Source organism: Haliotis cracherodii, unplaced genomic scaffold (genome assembly GCF_022045235.1).
Source record: "Haliotis cracherodii isolate W230 unplaced genomic scaffold, xgHalCrac1.p SCAF_2, whole genome shotgun sequence".
In the NCBI taxonomy this organism is placed as follows: domain Eukaryota; kingdom Metazoa; phylum Mollusca; class Gastropoda; order Lepetellida; family Haliotidae; genus Haliotis; species Haliotis cracherodii.
In genome coordinates this window covers 6609344-6633576 of record NW_027266275.1, presented here as the reverse complement: position 1 = coordinate 6633576, position 24233 = coordinate 6609344, and the positions used below count along the sequence as shown (strand labels likewise).

The following is a 24233-nucleotide window of genomic DNA, read 5'->3' as shown; positions in this document are numbered from 1 at the left end:
TCCTCCACATCCCTTGTTATGACTGTATTGGAGATTGGTTGGTTTCAATGGCTACAGAGTATGTTCTGTATGTAGTCCTCCACATCCCTTGTTATGACTGTATTGGAGATTGGTTGGTTTCAATGGCTACAGAGTATGTTCTGTATGTAGTCCTCAACATCCCATGTTATGACTGTATTGGAGATTGGTTGGTTTCAATGGCTACAGAGTATGTTCTGTATGTAGTCCTCAACATCCCTTGTTATGACTGTATTGGAGATTGGTTGGTTTCAGTGGCTACAGAGTATGTTCTGTATGTAGTCCTCCACATCCCTTGTTATGACTGTATTGGAGATTGGTTGGTTTCAATGGCTACAGAGTATGTTCTGTATGTAGTCCTCCACATCCCTTGTTATGACTGTATTGGAGATTGGTTGGTTTCAATGGCTACAGAGTATGTTCTGTATGTAGTCCTCAACATCCCATGTTATGACTGTATTGGAGATTGGTTGGTTTCAGTGGCTACAGAGTATGTTCTGTATGTAGTCCTCAACATCCCTTGTTATGACTGTATTGGAGATTGGTTGGTTTCAGTGGCTACAGAGTATGTATCAATAGTATAGTCTTACCACTTGTGACTTCTCACCTGTGACCTAGTGATGAGAAGGAGTGGTTAGTGATGTTTCTTACACCTTACACCTAGTTCGTCTGGTCGGAATTCCGTTGCATACAGGACGACATAGTCCTACACCATGACTACTGGAATATGTATATGTTATGAAAAGAAAACAAATCTAGATTTATATAAATACAATCCTAACCAGCTCTAGGAAACTAGCATCAGGAAAAAAGTTTGTTCACTCACTCACTCCAACTGGTCTATCCTACTTGTGGACTTATCTTAGCAATATGGCTGTTTTGTAGGAGGGGATCTAAGAGATGTATTTAAGTATGTTGTAGATTGTGTACAATCCTGTATTCTTTCACCCAGTACCCTTGGTTGTCAATATGGGTGGTTGCACATTGGACCTGGTTTGAAGTTAAACTTGCTCCAAGAGTGTTGATCAATGTTCATGATATGACCAGTCATTCGTCAGATCCACACTTAATTATTCACAGGACACGTTGTAGCAGCCACTATATTGCTGCCTGTGGTGTATAACGATATTCACAGGTTGTTTATGCAATTTGAATATGTTCCAAATTTCGTCCAACTTTGTCATCATAATACCATTTTATTGCCAAACTGAAGTGCTTGTAATGAAGTAAATTATTCATGACCTACTTCAATAAGATCTTTACAGTGCAATACTTGGTGTAATAGTGCCCTACTTGTGCATGAACTCACAATGAAAGGTTGAGCTGCATATTTAATCGTTCAGTGGAATGAACAATTATTTGCGACTATTGTACAGCAATGTAGGTCATGCATTCAGCAGCATTTGTTCAAGGTCAAGAACGAGCACCTGTACACTGAGTTCAACGACTCTAAATGAAGAAGCTGACCTGAGGAAAACAATGTTTCCACAAGTTGTGTAGATTAACACAAGGATGTGCAACGAAACAGAAAGACAACTATTACAACATTTCATTTTTTTGTCATCCATAGGAAAGGGGAGATAATTTATTTGGACATTCAGGGAGTTTCTTGCCACAGAAGCGAAGGAACCATTTGATGTATTTTATGACCTTTTAAGGACAGTTTGTATGCATATGTTTGTATTTATATGCCAAACTATTATATAGGGTTTAATTAAATGTAGCAATTTTCCCAAATTGTTAGGAAGACAGTGAACCTTTTTCTGACAGTGATCCTTGTTTTGGTGGTGAACCATGTTTTGATGTTGATCCATGGTCTGATGGTGATCCATGGTCTGATGGTGATCCATGGTCTGATCCATGTTCTGATGGTGATCCATGTTCTGATGGTGATCCATGTTCTGATGGTGATCCTTGGTCTGATCCATGTTCTGATGGTGATCCATGTTCTGATGGTGATCCTTGTTCTGATGGTGATCCTTGTTCTGATGGTGATCCATGGTCTGATGGTGATCCTTGGTCTGATGGTGATCCATGTTCTGATGGCGATCCATCTTCTGATGGTGATCCTTGGTCTGATCCATGTTCTGATGGTGATCCATGTTCTGATGGTGATCCTTGTTCTGATGGTGATCCTTGTTCTGATGGTGATCCATGGTCTGATGGTGATCCTTGGTCTGATGGTGATCCATGTTCTGATGGCGATCCTAGGTCAGGGCCATTACATTCTCATATTGCCGAAGTCTAATATAGTTCCACATGGTGTTGATGTCACTCATTAATAGATGAATTTATGCCAATGACACAACCCTTATATGACAATTATATTTCTTTCTTTTATATGAATTTGAACAGCTCTTGTATAAATAAATATACCAAATGTTGTCCTCTTGGTGTGTGATTTTGGAGGGGACACAGGTGGCCCAGTCATCTAAGGTGACATAGTTCACTGTGCAGAGTTACCCCCCCTCAGCGTGACACACTGTGATGAAACTCATCACCCATGTATTGGACGCCTTCTTGATGATATAATTAATCTATTTCTTTTCCAGACAGTTTTTTAATTTATTTCATCAGGGAAGAACTTGTCATGGCTTTTCGGCAATGGGGTTGTTGTATCTCATAACAAGCTTGTCTTGTTAATTTCATGAAATGAACATTTAGTATAAACATTGCTGTGCAATGCCTGTGTGCCCAGACAGATATCTGCCTAATGGCATTACCTCCTTGATTAAAACTGTGATAAAAGAAAGCGATTTCTCCTAAACCTGTTGTTCATGGTGGCGTCAGTATACGTAATCAGCGCCTCAGTGTTACTCACAATACCCTTTCTTGTAATCTATTTCGCCCAAACCGACAAGCCACTTATCTTTAATACTTTCCGTAAACAAATCACAATTTCATTGGCAAACTGGACTCTAATTCCATCCTTATCTTTATGGCTGCCTGTGAACTAAATCGTCAATATCAGATTCATATCGTAAGAGATGAATTACTCTCTGTCCATACTGTCGTTCATTTCAAATACGTCATTGTACATTTCATTACAGATTTTTCGCAGGCAGATGTAATTAGAGAAAATCCCTCAAGAAATAATCAAGTGTCTTTCACTTGTAGATGACTAGTCTTTGTAGACAGCAGCTGTGCTATAATGCATAAATAATTGACTTATTGTGTGAGGGCATTGTCTGACTCCTTCGGTGAATCCATCTCAGTTTTGGGGGATTCACAGCGTGTCTGTATATATGTGGGAAGCATGGTTTGGCGGGATCTGCAGCAGTGATAATACCCCGCAAAGTTTATGCGTGTTTATAGTCTTCCGACAGACATTTCACCACTCGGAGTCGTATTGTGAAAGTGTTCGCCTCATGTTGTAGGGTGCTTCTGACTACTTATGAAACACCGCAATGATCTCTCCGCCTGCCTGACATCTTGTTCATTTCATTTCAGTGTTATAATGATGACCGCTGACTGGATTACCTGTTCTCATGAAGAATAAGGTAAGTGGACTTGGGAAGGAGTTCTTGTATCCCTCCGTGTTTTCTTGTGTCAGTAAGTGTCTCTAATTCTGAAGGATTCACACAGATACTCTGGAAGGTACAATCAATGTGGTAGGTAAAGGTCAAAACCTTAAGTATTTGCTGGCTATTTACTGAAATCATTCTGGCTATGGAAGATCAAATATTTGAACATTGTGAACACAATCCAAGAATGGAAAGCTCAATACTTGTTAAATAGCATGAATACATGACACTTTTTATGGATAAAAACTTCTTTTATTCTTTGTACGATGTTTCAAAGCTATTTCTTGCTCCTTCATCAGTTGAATGCTTAGTAAGTACATACTATATATATATCATGATGTTACACATCACAAGGTCGGAAGAATGTACAAAGATAACAACGTGATGAGGAAGCCGATGGGATAGGATTAAGATAACATTATAGTGACGTACCTAATGAGATTAACAGGAGAGGATTAGGATAACATTATAGTGACGTACCTAATGAGATTAACAGGAGAGGATTAGGATAACATTATAGTGACGTACCTAATGAGATTAACAGGAGAGGATTAGGATAACATTATAGTGACGTACCTAATGAGATTAACAAGAGAGGATTAAGATAACATTTTAGTGATGTACCTAATGAGATTAACAGGAGAGGATTAAGATAACATTATAGTGACGTACCTAATGAGATTAACAGGAGAGGATTAGGATAACATTATAGTGACGTACCTAATGAGATTAACAAGAGAGGATTAAGATAACATTTTAGTGATGTACCTAATGAGATTAACAGGAGTGGATTAAGATAACATTATAGTGACGTACCTAATGAGATTAACAGGTGTGGATTAAGATAAAGTTATAGTGATGTACCTAATGAGATTAACGGGAGAGGATTTAGATAACATTATAGTGACGTACCTAATGAGATTAACAGGAGAGGATTTAGATAACATTATAGTGTTGCACCTAATGAGATTAACAGGAGTGGATTAAGATAACATTATAGTGATGTACCTAATGAGATTAACAGGAGTGGATTAAGATAACATTATAGTGACGTACCTAATGAGATTAACAGGAGTGGATAAGATAACATTATAGTGATGTTCCTAATGAGATTAACAGGAGAGGATTAAGATAACATTATAGTGATGTACCTAATGAGATTAACAGGAGAGGATTAAGATAACATTATAGTGATGTACCTAATGAGATTAACAGGAGAGGATTAAGATAACATTATAGTGACGTACCTAATGAGATTAACAGGAGAGGATTAAGATAACATTATAGTGATGTACCTAATGAGATTAACAGGAGAGGATTAAGATAACAGTATAGTGATGTACCTAATGAGATTAACAGGAGAGGATTAAGATAACATTATAGTAATGTACCTAATGAGATTAACAGGAGTGGATTGATTAAGTACACTGTTGTGGTGACAAGGACCGGCTGTATATTCCTGAAATGTAAAGTTCTATACTCGGTACACTATACAAATACTGAAATCCTGAGTAAGAAATGAGTCTTTGTCCGTATGAAAATCTGAAAGATTTCCATTTAAACAGCCTATGGTTCGATACGAGATGTGTTCCTTCAGGAGACACTGCACTGTGACATACGGCTGATGTAACTGATGCTGGATGCTCTATAGTGGTGGTAGTGACTCAGCTGAGGACGTAGCTGTGTAGTACTTCGAGCTTCAGTCTGCCTGCAGAGAGGAGCAGCGCGGATAGTGGAGTAGAGCGGAGTGTCATGTTTTCTGACCAGTAGCCTGGATTCATTTTTCCAGAAATGTGCAATTGAAATGCCAAGTCCATTGAATGCTGGTACACGAATCCCTCACTTCATCCATGATATGTTAATATCTGCATAGAGATTATATAACAACAAATGGCTCAGGAGTCTGAGGTTGTTTTCTTTGGATGCCAGATTTTTGTCAAAGCCTTGAATCCAAGATTCTCATGTTGATCTACGGTTTGTAAGCACCATACTTGATCTCTTGGTTTCCCTTTGTTTGTTGGTTTGTTGTTTAACGCTGCACTTAGCAATATTCCAGCTATATGACGGCGGTCTGGAAATAAACAAGTCTGGACCAGACAATCCAGTGATTGACATCATGAGCACTGATCCACGCGATTGGGATACAATGACATGCATTAACCAAGTCAGAGAATCTGACCCCCCGATCCCGTTAGTCGCCTCTTACGACAAACATAGTCACCTTTTACGGCAAGCATGGGTTGCTGAAGACCTATTTTACCCTGGATCTTCACGGGGCTCTTGGTTTCTCTCTGCTTATGTAGAAGTGATGCATCAGTTGGGTTCTTCTTCCGCATTAAGCTGACATGCCATGACACAACTGAAACACTGTCCCAGAACAGTATGATGCCCTAACTTAATCACTCACTTCAAAACTTCTAGTATGAGCTACTTAGACATTTCTCTTGTTGACCACTTCCTGTCCTCAGTATCGACCTAACAGTCACATTTTTGTGTGCATTCTTATTGACTGTTAATGTGATCGTGTCTGTGAGGGAATTGGGTTTAATGCTGCTTTTAAGAGTATTACAGTTATATCACGGTGTGTCAGCTTAATGTGGGAGCAAAGCCCGAAGTGATGCAGGTCTCAGATGTTTACCACTTTGATGAATTTAAGAGCATGGGTATGGTGTTGACAAACCCGAGATTTGTGTGAGTGAGTTAGTGAGTGAGTGAGTATGGTTTTACGCCGCTTTTAGCAATATTCCAGCCATATCACGTCGAGGGACCAGAAATGGGCTTCACACATTGTACCCATGTCTGGAATTGTACCTGGGTCTTCGGCGTGACGAGCGCCCCTGAACTGGGATTTGAACCTACAATCTGGTTTCTGGCGTGCCCAAGGCACTGCACAGGTAACTAGGCAACCGGTGCCCCCTATTGACTGTCTCTAAATACATCTCATAAATATTCTTTAAACACACCATGAAATTTTGAGCATGCTTTACAAAGCGACCGACTTGAAACATTGTCAGCTATGAGGTTTCTTAGTTTAAAGTGTGAAGAAAAGAGGAAATTATTTTGTTAAGGATTCCTTTGCAACTATTTGAGATCAAAGTTGATGCACAATAGAGTCCAGCTTTGATGGAATTTTCAAGCATTTTGGAAATATAATTTAGGATGAGAGTACATTAAAATAACATTTAATCTGTAGAAAGTCATTTCCTGGTACACCCAGAAAAATATCGGAGAGTTAATAATTTGATAGAATGCCTTGCAGAAAAAAACTCTGCCCTGTTCTATTGTGATGGCAGCAGTTCCACTTTTGTTTGAGATGGCAATGGTGACATAGTTGTCTAACATGCCGCAGTTTGCTGTGCAGAGTTGCTTCCCTTAGGCATGCCAAAAATCTAAGATGAAGGGTTCGGACCTCAGTTTGAGCTGATTATTATTATTTATTTATTGTTTTGTCAGCATGTGCATAAGCAATCCAATGTAGTAGCACACGCTGTTGGGATTGTGTGTGTATGTCCATCTTGTGAAACGAGAGGTCAGTATGTGCTTAAGCAATCCAATGTAGTAACACACGCTGTTGGGATTGTGTGTGAATGTCCATCTTGTGAAACGAGAGGTCAGTATGTGCTTAAGCAATCCAATGTAGTAACACACGCTGTTGGGATTGTGTGTGAATGTCCATCTTGTGAAACGAGAGGTCAGTATGTGCTTAAGCAATCCAATGTAGTAACACACGCTGTTGGGATTGTGTGTGTATGTCCATCTTGTGAAACGAGAGGTCAGTATGTGCTTAAGCAATCCAATGTAGTAACACACGCTGTTGGGATTGTGTGTGAATGTCCATCTTGTGAAACGAGAGGTCAGTATGTGCTTAAGCAATCCAATGTAGTAACACACGCTGTTGGGATTGTGTGTGTATGTCCATCTTGTGAAACGAGAGGTCAGTATGTGCTTAAGCAATCCAATGTAGTAACACATGGTGTTGGGATTGTGTGTGTATGTCCATCTTGTGAAACGAGAGGTCAGTATGTGCTTAAGCAGTCTAATGTTGTAACAAACACTGTTGGGATTGTGTTTGTAGGTAGGGATTGTTTGTGCTACACCCTCTCCCCCACTCTTTCACATGCATCACACCACTGATTGTGTGTCATTTCCACCTAGTTGTGGACCACCTCTGTGACCTAGTGGTAGAACGTACACCCGGAGAGTGAAAGATCCGGGGTTTGATCCCCGGCCGTGTCATACCATACATTAAAAGATGGTGCTCGGCATTAAATGGACTTATACAAGAACTGGTCGGCTCGGAGTCAGTATACTCCGTCTGAGTGGGGTATTCATATAAGACTGCGGCATGGTTTCTCAGTGGGCTAGCACTATAAATTGGCATCAGTCCGGACTAGTACAAGCATGCATGTCGCTATGTAAATGCAATAATCTTGGATGTGATGTTAAGCCCCATTTCACTTCACCTCGCCTAGTTGTTGCTCATACTATTCACCATTGGGGTCTCTGGTCAGGAGGAATTGTTAACAGGACATTCATGCTTTTATGACCAGTGAAGATCTGGGGTAGAATTGGTCTTCAGGAACCCATGCTTGCCGTAAAATGCGACTATGCTTGTCGTATATGGCAACTAAACGGATTGGGTGGTCAGGCTTGCTGACTTGGTTGATGCATGTCATCGAGGGGGCACGGGTGGCCCAGTCGTCTAAGGCGCTGCGATTCGCTGTGCAGAGTTGCGTCCCTTGGGCATGCCAGAAACCTATGATTGTTGGTTCGAATCCCGGTTCGCACCAATTATGTTTCTAGGTTTGTCAGCACCATACCCGTACTCGTTGGTTTCACCGAAGTTGTAAAAGTCAGACCTGAATCACTCCGGGCTTTTCCTCCCACATTAAGCTGACACGCCGCGATATAACTGGAATACTGTTAAAAGCGGCGTTAAACCCAACTCACTCACTCACTCACTCAATCACTCACTCATGTCATCGATTGCAATTGCATGGATCAAGGCCCATGATATCAATCACTGGACTGTCTGGTCCTGACTCGATTATTTACAGACTGCTGTCATAGAGCCTGAATATTGCTGAGTGTTGCGTTTAACAACAAACCAACCAAATCATGCTTTTACACTGTAAATTTTTCAATTACTTTAAATGTGTTCTTTTTTCTATTGATTAAGTGCGCAACACAAGTGTTTGGGCATTGATGCGTTTACAGAGATAAACAAAATTGACATTTTCTCATGTTTTAAAGTATGAAGATTAGCCAGATGATGATGTCTTGGAATAGTTCATTCCATCACTATTCCCACTTTGATTTATCTGTTTTGTTTCATCACTTGTGTATTGCAACACCTCCACCATTAATTTCCTAGATTCTGTCAATATCACAATGATTTATTACCGGGCTGTTATGGATTCGGTGTTTAACTTGGTGAACATGATATAAGTGTGTGATATCTACAGATCTATAATTGTAATGTGAATTATGGGCACATCAACTGAAGCTGAAGTTATTCCTGCAGCTGTATTGATTTTAAACATTAAACGTCTCACGTCATGTTGGAATCAATACGTCTTTAGCCTAATACACTCAAATTTCCCATAACTGCTTAAAAATAGCTTCACCAAGGGAATTTTTTTCTTCTGTTTTTATTGTCTCTTAAAGGCATAGAGAAATGGATTGATAAAATAGATTTCATAGTCTGGTTTTTCATGAGTTAATTATAGATTCCTTACACTGTCATTTTTATCAGCCAGTTTCCATGTATTTTTGAAAAGTCAGTTAGTTTGTTTTTGAAACATTTGGAACATGCTTCGTGGGTCTGTGGTGCTTGATTAGAGCAGGTGATTGGGTTGGTCATGTGAAGGGATGAGTTTAATTCAAGTTGAGTTATCAGTTATGTTGCAGCTTAACTGAACATCTGTGTATTCCAAGAAACACTGGGTATTAATGGGAAGACTTTCCATCTGTGTATGGGCTAGGTGAGTGGTATTGAACACCTACTATAGGAATTGTTGCTCACACTATCAACCACTGGTTTGTCTTGTGCAGGCATGACGACATATAGTTGTAACCTGGCTGACTGACTTGTGGAGGCCTCCGTGTTTAGAGGATAGGGCATCTGCCCAGAGGGCGAGGATCAGTAGCTTCCATCCCCTTGTTGATGCAAAAGATGTCAGAAGATCGTATTTCACCTCACCATTTGTAGACTCGCTCACTCACTCACTCACTCACTCACTCACCCACCCACCCACCCACTCACTCACTCACTCACTCACTCACTCACTCACTCACTGGCACAGTCCATATCAATAGCCACTATTGTTGACGTGTTGGTAATGATTCCAGGAAACATGTATTTCAAGTACTCTGTTAAAAATCAGATTTTACTATGGTGCATTTGAATTGTAACTAAAGCATTATCAACCAACAAGGATGATAATTAGATTTGGACATGTTATATACATGAGTCCGTCATGTAATGATGTCGTTTACTCTGTATATTTTGTCCAGTGGCACTAATGATACATGGGCCGTGAGCAAGTGCTTGACAATCACTTTCACTTAGGGGATGCTTTCCATCTCATTGCATATTTAAAATGTCGATTTCAAATGAAATGTACAAGTAGTATTCAAATCAAAATGCTCCAGTTATGCAAATGTTGTTTGATTTCATATGGATTATAAAAATTAGGCTAAATAAAAGAGTGCTTGAATGAATCAGTGCAAATTTTTTCCACCATGTTTTGTATTGAATTTTAAAAAATGGTTTAGTGTATACAAGCACCTTTGACACCACGCGAAAAAAAACCTTTGGCGCCAATTTCAATTTCATGCAACGGGAAATATGGACAGAATCAATAGGTTTTTTGAGTTGTTAGAAGTGTGAAGAGAGTTTTTAAATACTTCATCCCAGCTCGGAGTGAATTGTCATCTTTGTGTGAGTGTCTTTCATAGAGGCTTCATACATAGAACTGACAAAGTACTCTACTTCTATCACAACGTTCCTTTAATAAAATGCCAGTGTGTTGTGTAAATACAATCGATGCACAGCAATTGTGCGATGACCTAATCAGAAAGATACCGTTGGTGAACTCCTATCATCATGGGCTGTGCACTGGGGCCAAACATAGTGGAGAGTAAATGAGTTGGTCTTCCACTGCTTTGACCAATGTTTCAGCTACATTATGGCAAAGAAAACCAGCGCTGCCCCATGCATCACTCTCATCCACAGTCCTTATTGGCACTTTTTGTCCATTTACTTTGTTGGTTTTTCCACATCCTTGCACATTATAGTCCGATTCAGAGTGTGTATGTGTGTGTGTGTGTGTGTGTGTGTGTGTGTGTGTGTGTGTGTGTGTGTGTGTGTGTGTGTGTGTGTGTGTGTGTGTGTGTGTGTGTGTGTGTGTGTGAGAGAGAGAGAGAGAGAAAGCAACTAGAGAGAGCGTGAGAGAGAGAAAGGGTGTGTGTGAGAAAGAGTGTGTATTTGAGAAAGAGAGTGTATGTGTGTGTGAAAGCAAGGAGAGAGAGTGTGTTGTGTAAGTGTGAGTGTGTGTGTGTATAGAGTGTTTATGTGAGAGTGTGTATGGTTGTGTGTATGTGAGAGAAAGCAAGGAGAGAGTGTGTGAGAGAGAGAGAAAGGGTGTGTGTGAGAAAGAGAGTGTGTGTGTGTGTGTGTGTGTGTGTGTGTGTGTGTGTGTGTGGAAGCGAGGAGAGAAAGTGTTGTGTATGTGTGTGTGTGAGTGTATGTGAGAGTTTGTATGCGTGTGTATGTGAGAGAAAGCAAGGAGAGAGTTTGAGAGAGAGAAAGGGTGTGTGTGAGAAAGAGAGTGTGTGTGTATTTGAGAATGAGAGTGTATGTGTGTGTGTGGAAGCGAGGAGAGAAAGTGTGTTGTGTATGTGTGAGTATGTGTGTGTGTGAAAGCAGGGAGAGAGAGTGTGTTGTGCATGTGTGAGTGTGAAAGTGAACAGGAGAGAAAAAGTGTTATGAGAGAGAGAGAAAGAGAGAGTTTGTGTGTGTGAGTGTGTGTGTGAGTGTGTCTATGTGTGCATGTGAGAGAGAAACCTTACATACCTACCTATCATGTGTGTTTGTTTACTTTGTATCAAGATTCCAAATAGTGTGCACCCTCAATTTTCCCCAATCCCGGATTAGCCTCTGCGGTCACGGTACACACTCTTTTCCACATCAGTTTAATCCTTGTCCTGTTGGTTTAGTTATGACTATCTGTAAGTCACTTGATGACAAATCTATTTGAATTTATATAACATTATTGTAATTGTATTCATGCTGATATTGTCCCGATATTGTCCCGATACATGATTTCCAGTGAAACAATCCATCACAGCCTGGTCTCCGATGGGACTGATCTTATTTATTTTCACAGAAGAAATAACTGTGCAATTAATGTGTTCTCCGTATCAGAATACCCCAGGCCATTATCAATGTATGGTGATTGACTCAGGCCTGTCAACCACACCCAAATCCTTTTAGAATAGATTGATACAATAAATAATTTAATGGCTGTTGTATTTGAGCACAAAGATAATTCTATAATTTTGAGCTGTGTCTGTATATTTGCTGATGATGTACTTTAATCTAGTGGGATTCTTCATACAAGAAGAAACATCACAGATCATTCCTCCAAAAGTCCTAACAAAACACTTATTACCAAGAGGTTAATATCATATCACTACTTTCATCCCCTGATAGCGATAAAATAACGATCGTGAGATGAAGCACTTGTCCCCTCTTGACCTTTGCTAAATCGGTGGAAAGTAAAGCAAATTTGATAGAAACTTTCACCACTTTTCATCACTCATGTGGAAAAGTGAGCTAATGTGTCGTCAATTTTGTCAATATTGTTATATACGTGTGCATCAATATTGATGCCCACGTCCATTACGTTGATGCGAATTTCCTTGTTTTATCACAGTCACTACTCCGGGTTCCTTAGAGGTGCGAGACTTCATGGGGACCAAATTTGCTATGCGTTTACCGTATAAATCACGAAAGATTCGTCCTGGCAGTTTATTGTTGATTTGATAGGCCATGCATGAAAATAATGAACGCTTGTTGACAAGTGCTTTTGTGGTATTGATTACATGTCAATTTCAACATCATATTGCTGAGATGTAGTTATGTGTCAATCAGCAGAGATCTGAAAGATTAGTCTGACATTAAGTCTTTAATCATACCACAGAGAATAACGATCCACTGTTGTGAGTAGCTAGTTGAAAGCATTTCATTTTTATTCATTTAAATTAAATTTGAATTTTGTGATTAATTTGTCAAGATAAGTCATTATTTCTTTTTAGATTAACATTTAAATTATTAATCCAGATTACACTGAAAGAAATTGAAATAAATGTATTTGATAATTTCTGTGAGGAGGCAATCTCTTGTTTTAATGAAATAGTGTGCTCTTAGGGACTTTCAGGCTATGTCTTGAAAACATTTCTTGTTGATGCTGGCAATGCTTGAGGATATCAAGCTTGTTTTTCACAGCTTGACAAAACAGTACTTATGTGTGGTGATGAATGAGACTTACTCAGGAGATCAGTGGCCAAAATTATGTCTTTAGGAATAAGCACTGTAAAATGACTCACTTATTAATCATTAGCATTTTTATTGCAAGGACATGTGACCTTAACACAATCCAAATCAGGAGGAAAAATGTTGACAAGCGAATTTTGTTTCCCATTTATTTCAGTCTGTTTCATTTGTGAATGCCTTCTGTTGAGCTTTAAAGCATTGCTTGATCAATCATTTGAAAACAATTGCAGAAAACATTTAATTGTGTTATTGAGCTTAACTGTAGTATGTTGCCTGATAGATCAAGCTGGCCTTTGATTCTGTGACGTGAGTAAACATGGCATACAAGTGTTTAAGCTGGGTCTTCCTTCATCTTTGTTGAATACAACTGTTCTTTATCACCTCTGAGATTAATGAATTTATTTCCCCGTGACTATTCTAGTATGCAGGTTAGGGTTCAATTAATTCGGGCAAATTGGCTTTTGGAAACGTAATGATTTCTGTAAGTCATGTTAACTCTAAAGCTGTCTCCTCCAGCTTTGACCTATGTTTTTGTCAAAGGTTTCATGATGTAACATGTTGCAAGGCCTGTCGATTACTGTGTGAAATATTGCCTTTGTGCTATAATGTGTAAATGGGGTTAGATAGCCTTTAAAAATCTGTAGAGCCACAATGGATGCTTTCAATGTAGAAAGCCTGTTTTTTTTTGTTTTTTGTGTGTTGAAATGACAAATTGGTTAAGTTAAAGCCTCTTAGCTCTGATGAAATGATATGACAACTTTCGTGTCTTTGTGACTGTTTCTTCCAGGGCCTTGTAGATCTGGATTTCAACCAGTGGGATAAAGGATGGTTGGATAGTCTTGTTGAAGGATTCTACTGTTACTTGGGAACCTCAAATCCAAGTTTGTCTCCCCACTGTTTACCTGTTGTGTTATCGTGGTAAAGTTCCTGAAAGTGTTCTTAACCCGTTTTCACTCACATGTTTTAAGGACATGTTCCTCACAGGTAAGCCGATTTCTTCCTACTTGCTCCCAGGCGCCATGTTTTTTGTTAAAAAACAAAATAATCATTGGAGTTGTTGTATATAGTTGGAGTTCAAACATGAATTTATATGTTGGTGCTCTGTGCTGCAAAATGAATCTTCTCACAAATGCCCCATGAAAATATAGGTTAGAAGTCTTCTCCAGCAGCCCTTGCTTTTCGTAATAAGGAACCTAACACGATCGAGGGAGAGTCTTGGTGTTTAGCATGATGCATGTCATCATATCCCAATAGATCAATGCTCATGATGTCAATCACTGGATTGTCTGGTCCAGACTAAATTATTTACAGACCACTGCCATAAAGCTGGAATATTGATGAAATGCAGGCTACATGATTGTGTGGGTTCTTCTTGCATCAGTTCATCAAGCTGTTTCATCAGTGTGAGATTACAATGGATAGCACTTTAAACCATGATTCTCAAACAGTGACAAGTGATCCAGCTGGCGTCTCCGAGATCGAACTGCCGCATTGGAGCTTCTGTCAACTGCACCATCACCTGTGTATCATCATAGCTGTCATGCATCTGTCTGGATGACCATCATGTCATGACATTCAATGTCAATGTATCTCTGCCTGCTGCTGATACAGCCAGTGCTAGGAGCCATCGGCTGGGACACTCTACTTGTCAGTGGCAACGTGGCATACTGAGGTATCTTCAATCTGGCTTCCATATAACTGTCCTTGAATTAGGCATCTGTCTAGATCACAGATAATCTTGTATATATTAATTATATGCTGGTGCTTTAGATAGATGTATTATGGTATGGTTAAATTAGTATATTAAGCTTGGTGGGTTGTTTTTAGACACTGTCAGGTAATACTATGGGAACAGATTAGGTTCAGGGAAGCGTGACTGGGTACGGCTGATAGCTGGGGCTGACATGTCTTGCTGTTATTGATGAGGTTATGGAATCGCTGTTAAAGCAGCCATGCCTGTATCTGTCACTGATGGTTTGTGTGTACCAGTCCCAGCTTGGCTTCATGGATGTCGCTGCAAACACAAGACACGATGAGGGCTGCTCCTAGTTGACTTCATACTTTGTGGTATCTACCTGTTCGTCAACATGTTACTCATGAAGATCCAGGTTAGAATTGGTCTTCAGCAACCCATGCTTGTGGTAAGAGGCAACTAACTGGTTCGGTTGGTCAGGCTCGCTGACTTGTTTGATGCCTGTCATTGTATCCCAATTACATGGATCGATGCTCATGATATCAATCACTTGATTTATCTGGATCAGACTGGATTATTTACAAACTGCCGTCATACAGCTTGAATGTTGCTGAGTGCAGCGTTAAAAAACAAACAAACAAACAAACATCAACCTGTGTCTGTAAGGCTTATGGTAGAAAACTACTTGCAGTCACCTCTCATCCCTACATCTGGAACAAGTTCATCAGATCGACCAACTGTAATACTTTCATCTGTCTGAGAATGTCATTGTGAAGCAGGTTAGCTACATCAGCATCAAAGTATGTTTTTTATGTCGACAATTGCATTATTTCATTGACTGCCAGCTTTGTCTTTGATGTTAGGTATGAAGCAAAAATTGAGTATAGATTGTTAATAAAATGTGACTATCAGTCCATTTTATGGGCAATTATGGCTCATGTTATCGACATGTCCTTCATGGATCACATCACATATTTGGATGATATTGACGTGATATGAACGTGTTTACTGTACATTTCTCCCTGGGGTGTTATGTGTGATAGATTGAAAAGAATTAGTGATCTGCAAGTTCTAATTGGTTTCTCCTTCCTGCAGACTTCAAAATTGAGAAAGAAATTCAAATACGATTTCTTTTCACCAGTGGTTCGCAGATTTTATGTTTGCGAACTTAACATGGACATTGATATACTATTGGACATGTTTTGGGCATCATTGGTTGTCCTTTTGATATTCTCCGTTCTAAAAGGACGCTGAAGTCACCATTGTGTTGTCCTTATTTTATATCTGGATTCACAGGGGCTGCATGGTGGAGATCATTCTGATCGAAAAAATAGTTGGTAAAAACATATGTAGCTCACCTGGTGTCATGGGGTTTTGTCCACCATCTCTCCAATTCACCATCCATCTGTGGCAAACTTTTACATCTGAAACCACAAGGCCAAGGAAGCTGAAAGCTGTGTAAGGTGTGAATGTGAATGTAAGTTGTATGTTTTTGTTTATTGTTTAATGCCACACTCGACAATATTGAACAATATGACAGCAGTCTGTGATTATATAGATATGATCACAATATCTTAAAAATGTTTCTTTTTAATTATTACTCAGCTGCTTGTGGCATATTTTGTAGAAATAATATGACAAATATCATGTATTTGACATTTTTATTACCTTTACAATTCAAAATTCATAATAACAGAATTGTTGTTGTTATATTCAAATACCAAACATCAAGTGAGCTACAGAACTTCATGACAGTATTGTTATTTATTTTAATTTGTAGATAGTGTTACATAGGTTAGTATTCTTGAGATAAACTGGACCAAAGTGTTTGTTCTTATTTAATCGCTGGTAATGTGCAATTAATGGAATTCTCATGATGTTGTCTGATGGGGCAGGATACGCTCACCTTTTCGTGAACTTCGAGTATTGTCATCATTTGATAGTGATTCCTGAACATGTGCTTATGACATAGTTGGAATCATACATTGAGCTCTGCTTTTGACATATTTCTTGTCCATGATTATGGAAAGGGTTTTGTTGCTTAATTTATAATATTTATCTTATGTGAAGTTTACACGATATACAGCTTTTCCATTGGATGAGAGGTCTGTCACATGACTGTGAAACTGATGTTTGTAAGTTAATGAACAACACAGTTTGACACTGATGGACTTCTTCCACATTACTGGAGAAACCCCTGGGAATTCCCTCCCATGAATATATACAGAAGCGTTGTTTCATCCTCTCTACAACCTATCCTGGTGAACAAAATGCAGAAATGCACCTTCAAACTATGGACTCAGTCCATGTCTAGACTGGCAAGTGACTGTCTACAACAATATATACATTAACCTCTGTGTCTACTTGACACATGGTTGTAATCATCTTTCAATGATCGGCCAATTGATCAATGATGACTAACACTTGTAATCGCTACAGGGTCATTAACAAGTTCAGAAAACTCTCCTGTCATGTTATTTTTTCGGCCATTTTGACGTCATGTATTTCATGTCAATGTATTATGATGCACTGTCAAAGTGACTGACTTGCAGAGGTAGTTCTGAAGAGATTAGAATCTATTTGCTGTAACCAAACTACAAAAGATGTTCCTGTAGAGCAAGTTGAGTGTTCATATGTTCATGTCACCACCTTTGATGAACTATTGTATTCCGCATTACAGCTGGTTGTTGTATCTCTGTCAGTGTAAACATTGAGTCACATGTACTGAATGAAATTGTGTAATACATCCCTCGAGGTATAAAATAGTGACATAAAAAAGTTTAAGAATTTATTTTTATTTTTTTGTGAGTTCATTGGAGTATGAACCTTCATGGAGTGAGAGTCAAACACTGTATGAACGTTGTTTCAAGCTCCAATGTTCATACAGCTTGGTCCTACCTCTATGAATGTTCACACCCCAATGAATTCACCCAAAGTGAAAGTCAATTTTTAATTGGGGTCCAAGGTTGGTGGCATGTGACATGCTCCACTTGATTTCCAAGATCTGACACCCTAACGCTTTTAATGTATTTTTACACCTTTCTCCTTTTCATGGAACCTGATGTCACCACTTATTTTCAGTGATCCATTGATATAATTTTCACCTCTATTTTGCCTTTTACACCCAGTGGAATAAAGGTTTTGGCGGATAATCAAGACTGGTTATTCTCTGGAGTTGACATTTTGTATTTCCCACAATGGAAATGTCAGTTAGGTAACATGCTATCTTAAGTTTTGATTCCATGACTCCGTGATTCATATGGTCAAACTTACGTCCCACATGACTAGCAATATAACTTATTTGCATCCCTTCATCAGTTTTTACATATAGAATCTGTTCAAACCCTGGTTTGAATCCCACCTCTTTTTGACATATTGACTTGAGGATTATTTTGTAATTGAATCTTTCTTGTCTTCTTTCAATTCACATCCTCTTGCTAAAGGAAACTCAGTTTTAGTAAAAAACTGATCTTCAGGTCTGTGGAATGACATCAATGTAATCAAACTAAGTGTTAGTGATCAATATCGGGTCAGATATGTAAGGTGTACTTTGTAAAGCACAGAAACCAGATCTGATGTGATGTTGCAATGGTTGGCCCCAACCAAGGGAGCAGTTCACCAACTCTGTAACCTTACAGTATTGTGTGTTTGAATACATCATTGCATTGTCCTCCATTGACGTTCGTTGAGGATGTATGGAATGGTTCAATTCAACCTACAGATCTCTCGGGATACTGCCACTGACATGCAATGAGGTTCAGAGCAAAAAATGTGTTAGATTTCTAATGTACTACCATTGTGAATTGGGCAACTTACACTCATACATTTCCCCAGCGCATTGCTTATTTCAAAGAGCTGTAGCTCATTTTGGGTCTGATCACCCTTGGGACCGGGCCTGTCTCGTTGAGATGTTACAACTTGAATATAGACTTGGAAATTTATTAACAACTGGTTGTATTAAACAAATTAATAAATATTTAATTCAAATGAGAATACAAAGAATTGACATGCTATTTTATGTTCTGTACTGCTTGATTGTGTTTCAGAATATTGATAGATGTAAGGGCTGTTGCTTTGAGAACTACGGGGAATGGAGAAGTGAAGGCTCATTCTCTACCTGATGACATTATTGTGATGCAATGCAAATGTTGTTGAGCTGTTTTTCAGCTGCTTGAATACATTGTTATAGATAGTTGTGATCATCGGTGTTAGTAGTTTTCTGTGGGGCATGGGTGGCCCAGTCGTCTAAGGCACCGCGATTTGCTGTGCATAGTTGCGTCCCTTGGGCACGCCAGAAACCTATGATTGTGGGTTCGAATCCCGGTTCACCCCAATTATGTATCTAGGTTTGTCAGCACCATACCAGTGCTCTTGGGTTTCACCGAAGTGGTAAACGTCTGAGACCTGCATCACTTCGGGCTTTCCTCCCACATTAAGCTGACACGCCGTGATATAACTGGAATACTGTTAAAAGCGGCGTTAAACCCAACTCACTCACTCACTGTAGTTTTCTGTTTTATATTTAGGCATACATGTGTATTTGGCAGCATGAATAATTGTTGTTAATATTTGAGGATGAATTAGGCAGAGTTTGTTGTATGATCGACAATTACTCCAGTTGACTGTAATATTCCCCATGGGGAATCTAGAGAAGAACAGGTGTGAATAGCCCTATCTTTATCAAAAGTGCCTTCTAATGAGGCTTAGATTGGGACCATGTAAATCTTTGTGCCTTGTTTGTTGTGTAACGTCACACTCCGCAATATTCCACCTATTTAGTCTGGACCAGAAAATTCAGTGATTGATATCATGAGCATCGATCAATGCTTTTGGGATATGATGGCATGCATCAACCAAGTCAGCGAGCGTGACCTGTGACCCGATCCAGTAAGTTGCCTCTTACGAGAAGCATAGTTGCCTCTTAGGAAAAGCATGGGTTGCTGAACACCTATTCTAACCTGGATCTTCACGGGTCGACTAAGTACCTTGCTGATTTAGTGTGGTCGTACCCTGATAGTGTATGACTGTACTCTGATGGTGTGTGATTGTACTCTTGTGTGATTGTACTCTGATGGTGTGTGATTGCATATTGATGATTGTATGGATCAGTAGTCACACATATGTATGAGTGTCAGTGTCATCGTTGGGAGATTGTATGGATCAGTGGTCACACATGTGTATGAGAGTCAGTGTCATCGGGGGGAGATTGTATGGATCAGTAGTCACACATGTGTATGAGAGTCAGTGTCATCTTGGGGAGATTGTATGGATCAGTGGTCACACATGTGTATGAGAGTCAGTGTCATCATGGGGAGATTGTATGGATCAGTAGTCACACATGTGTATGAGAGTCAGTGTCATCATGGGGAGACTGTATGGATCAGTGGTCACACATGTGTATGAGAGTCAGTGTCATCGGGGGGAGATTGTATGGATCAGTAGTAACACATGTGTATGAGTGTCAGTGTCATCGGGGGGAGATTGTATGGATCAGTGGTCACACATGTGTATGAGAGTCAGTGTCATCGGGGGGAGATTGTATGGATCAGTGGTCACATGTGTATGAGAGTCAGTGTCATCGGGGGGAGATTGTATGGATCAGTGGTCACACATGTGTATGAGAGTCAGTGTCATCGGGGGGAGATTGTATGGATCAGTGGTCACACATGTGTATGAGAGTCAGTGTCATCGGGGGGAGATTGTATGGATCAGTAGTCACACATGTGTATGAGTGTCAGTGTCATCGGGGGGAGATTGTATGGATCAGTGGTCACACATGTGTATGAGAGTCAGTGTCATCGGGGGGAGATTGTATGGATCAGTGGTCACACATGTGTATGAGAGTCAGTGTCATCATGGGGAGATTGTATGGATCAGTAGTCACACATGTGTATGAGTGTCAGTGTCATCATGGGGAGATTGTATGGATCAGTGGTCACACATGTGTATGAGAGTCAGTGTCATCATGGGGAGATTGTATGGATCAGTGGTCACACATGTGTATGAGAGTCAGTGTCATCGGGGGGAGATTGTATGGATCAGTGGTCACACATATGTATGAGAGTCAGTGTCATCGGGGGGAGATTGTATGGATCAGTAGTCACACATATGTATGAGAGTCAGTGTCATCATGGGGAGATTGTATGGATCAGTGGTCACACATGTGTATGAGAGTCAGTGTCATCATGGGGAGATTGTATGGATCAGTGGTCACACATATGTATGAGAGTCAGTGTCATCATGGGGGAGATTGTATGGATCAGTGGTCACACATGAGTATGAGTGTCAGTGTCATCGGGGGGAGATTGTATGGATCAGTAGTCACACATGTGTATGAGTGTCAGTGTCATCGGGGGGATATTGTATGGATCAGTGGTCACACATGTGTATGAGAGTCAGTGTCATCATGGGGAGATTGTATGGATCAGTGGTCACACATATGTATGAGAGTCAGTGTCATCATGGGGAGATTGTATGGATCAGTGGTCACACATGAGTATGAGTGTCAGTGTCATCATGGGGAGATTGTATGGATCAGTGGTCACACATGTGTATGAGATTCAGTGTCATCGGGGGGAGATTGTATGGATCAGTAGTCACACATGTGTATGAGTGTCAGTGTGATCCGGGGGAGATTGTATGGATCAGTGGTCACACATGTGTATGAGAGTCAGTGTCATCATGGGGAGATTGTATGGATCAGTGGTCACACATATGTATGAGAGTCAGTGTCATCATGGGGAGATTGTATGGATCAGTGGTCACACATATGTATGAGAGTCAGTGTCATCATGGGGAGATTGTATGGATCAGTGGTCACACATGTGTATGAGAGTCAGTGTCATCATGGGGAGATTGTATGGATCAGTGGTCACACATGAGTATCAAAAGTTATCCTCATCTTCATAATTTGTTGTCATCTTCTGTTCTCTGTTGCTGCAACTTACCGAAACTTGTAAACAAGTTAGTTTCTGAATGAGGTGGTACATGTTCAGCTTATGCAAAAGATGGGAATCAGTGACTGGAGCTGGACTAGAATCATGCCCAAATTGGCAGTCCTTGCAAGTTGGATTCAGGTCCATCACTCGGTACATTGTCTCCTGAAACTGGATTATGTGTATCCATCTGTCAAGAAAGTGTTAACATAATTACAGAGTGATGTTGATTATGATACAATGTCCGGAACTTTCAATGCTTGAATTGACAGCTTGCCATGGACATAGTACCCCTTGAAAAATCCCTGACTAGATACCATGGATATAAGTTCATACATATTAATTTCAAAGAATGTGACAGAAGACAAATGTATACAAATCTATTTTAATCCAAACAGCATCAAGGGCCTGTGAAGCGATGGCTTGGAAATGGCCACTGTTTTCTTCAACAATCGTGTTTGGATGATACTGGAGAAGAGTAGGTCCCATTGCACGCTGAGGCCTTCAGAATATTGACGAGAGTAGAGGAGTGGCAGCCATGTTAAAGTTTGATGTGTTTGTTCCTGGATGATGTTAGGTTTGATGAGGTTACAATTGATATTCATTTGGGAAAACCGACAAAATCTTTTTTGTTTGAATTGTGTTTTTTGTATTCTTGATGCAACTTTTATGCAGTCCGATGGGGAGTAATAATACTTCAACACATTAATGAGCTTCTTGCTGCCTCCAAGGGCAGTCCTGACTTGCAGAACAAAAGTTTAAATAATGTATCTTCATGATTTATGAGCATTGCACAATTGTAGATGTGTTGTACTTGTTGTTACTGGTGATACGTACAGGGGAAACGTATTGAAGGATGTTAATCAGTTGTGGACAAAAATGATTCTTGTCATGATGAGTCAGTTTTCAGCTACAGGAGTAACAGAATGAGTGTTTAGTTTTATGAGTAACAGAGAGTTTTTAACTTTTTGCAACTTAAAGAAATTACTTTCCCTGATTCTAATTGATTTGTAAAAGTTGTTTGGGTTCTCAGCTTTCAAAGCAGTGTTCTGTATGCTATAATAGTTTGGAAGATTTGTTGAACAGTTTTCATTGCATGATTGCAAAAAGTTCTGGAAAAAGCAAGAATAGCATTTCTTTTCGTTATAACAGGTTTTATCAAAATATGAAACTTCAGAATGCGTGCATATCTTGCTGTCATGGCATGTGACATTATTGTTGTAACTTATTTTGTGAAATATATTATATCACAGTGAACAACAGTCCATCTTAAACAAGGCAGATTGTAAAATAATCGAGTCTCGCACATTAATGATTGATAACATTAGCAATAATCCATGCTGTCAGGGTTTCAGTACTCACGATCTCCCAGATGATACTTTGGGATTCAGAAGCCCTGAGGAGTACTTTAAGATATAAACCATAATTTATCTTACTTTATTCTGTTCAAGCAAAGCAGTTGCCATTCTGCTTCAGCAATGTAGAATCTTTGAAAATGAATTGTTTCTCAAATAAAAATGTTTTGATCTACGGAACTGCTCTCAGTGCGTGCCAAACAGATTTACATTTAGTGGAATTATCTCGTATCAAACATGGAAACTCCATGGCATTGGAAGAATTCAAGGATGTGGCAAATTAACAAGAAATGAAAGGCCGGAGATTTATTGACAACTGATTGTTTGTTTTGTCTGAAAATTGCAAAAGAAGCTTGTGGGAAATAATTGATTATGCATTTGACATGCTTATCAATTGTTTTTTGCAATTGTAAACTACTGGCATCACTAAAACAAATATTTCTAATATGAAGCAATTTCTGTCTGGAAAATGAATTTGTGTTTTTAATTTGTTATTGATTCTGAGTGTTATTCTGGGTTGTTGAACTATGATTGGAGTATCAGATTGCAGAGATGCAGAAACTTTTATTCAAGAGCATATTTATTGTTTCCTGGTGTATTTTTCCTGCGTCAAGTATTCTGAAGCAGATTCTGCTGCTTTTTTTCCAGAGGCATGGTTGGCCCTGCCTGTGTTGCAGTAGTTGGCTGTGCAGTGTGCAGTGTGCAGTGTGCAGTGTTGTACTAAGGTATAACAGAAACCTATGATGAGGGGTTTGAATCCTAGTTCGTCCTGATTAAGTTTCTTCGCTATGAGTGACCTTGTGGGTTTAGGACCGCCTCCGTGGTCTAGTGGTAAAGCATCTGCCCAGGGAGCAGAAGGTCCAGGGTTTGATCCCCGGACGTGTGATACCAAAAGACGTTAAAAGATGGTACTTGTTGTTACCCTGTCAAACGCTTGGCATTAAGGGGCTAAAACAAGGACTGGACGGCTCGAAGTCAGTATACTGTGTCTGAGTGGGGTATTCAAGTAAAACTGGCATGGTATGTCAGTGGGCACGCAGGCACGCAGGCACACAGGCACGCAGGCACGCACGCACACACGCACGCACGCAAGTCGCTTTATAAGTGCAATAATCTTGGACGCGACGTTAAATCCCATTTCACCTCACC

General features: G+C 39.7%; 2 protein-coding genes across 3 annotated transcripts in view; one reads left to right on the top strand and one right to left on the bottom strand.

Annotated features, from left to right (window-relative positions):
* Positions 1 to 24233, top strand: part of LOC139469621 (pro-neuregulin-2, membrane-bound isoform-like) — a 263969-nt gene that overhangs the window by 87334 nt on the left and 152402 nt on the right. For both annotated transcript variants that reach the window (XM_071251845.1, XM_071251843.1), the window contains exon 2: positions 3469 to 3518. The gene's annotated coding sequence lies outside the window, so the exon portion shown is untranslated. The remainder of the gene's footprint in view (positions 1 to 3468; positions 3519 to 24233) is intronic.
* LOC139469475 (accumulation-associated protein-like) lies at positions 1759 to 5878 on the bottom strand. The gene is made up of 2 exons (XM_071251657.1): positions 5803 to 5878; positions 1759 to 2225 (listed from the first exon to the last, which is right to left on the bottom strand). The coding sequence occupies exons 1-2, from the start codon at positions 5876 to 5878 to the stop codon at positions 1759 to 1761; spliced, it is 543 nt and encodes a 180-aa protein (XP_071107758.1).

Coding starts and splice junctions, on each gene's coding strand:
- LOC139469475 (XM_071251657.1), bottom strand. CDS start 5,878: ATGCGGAAGAAGAACCCAACTGATGCATCACTTCTACATAAGCAGAGA. Junction 2,226..5,802: donor GAGCCCCGTGAAGATCCAGG/GTAAAATAGGTC, acceptor GCCCTGACCTAG/GATCGCCATCAGAACATGGA.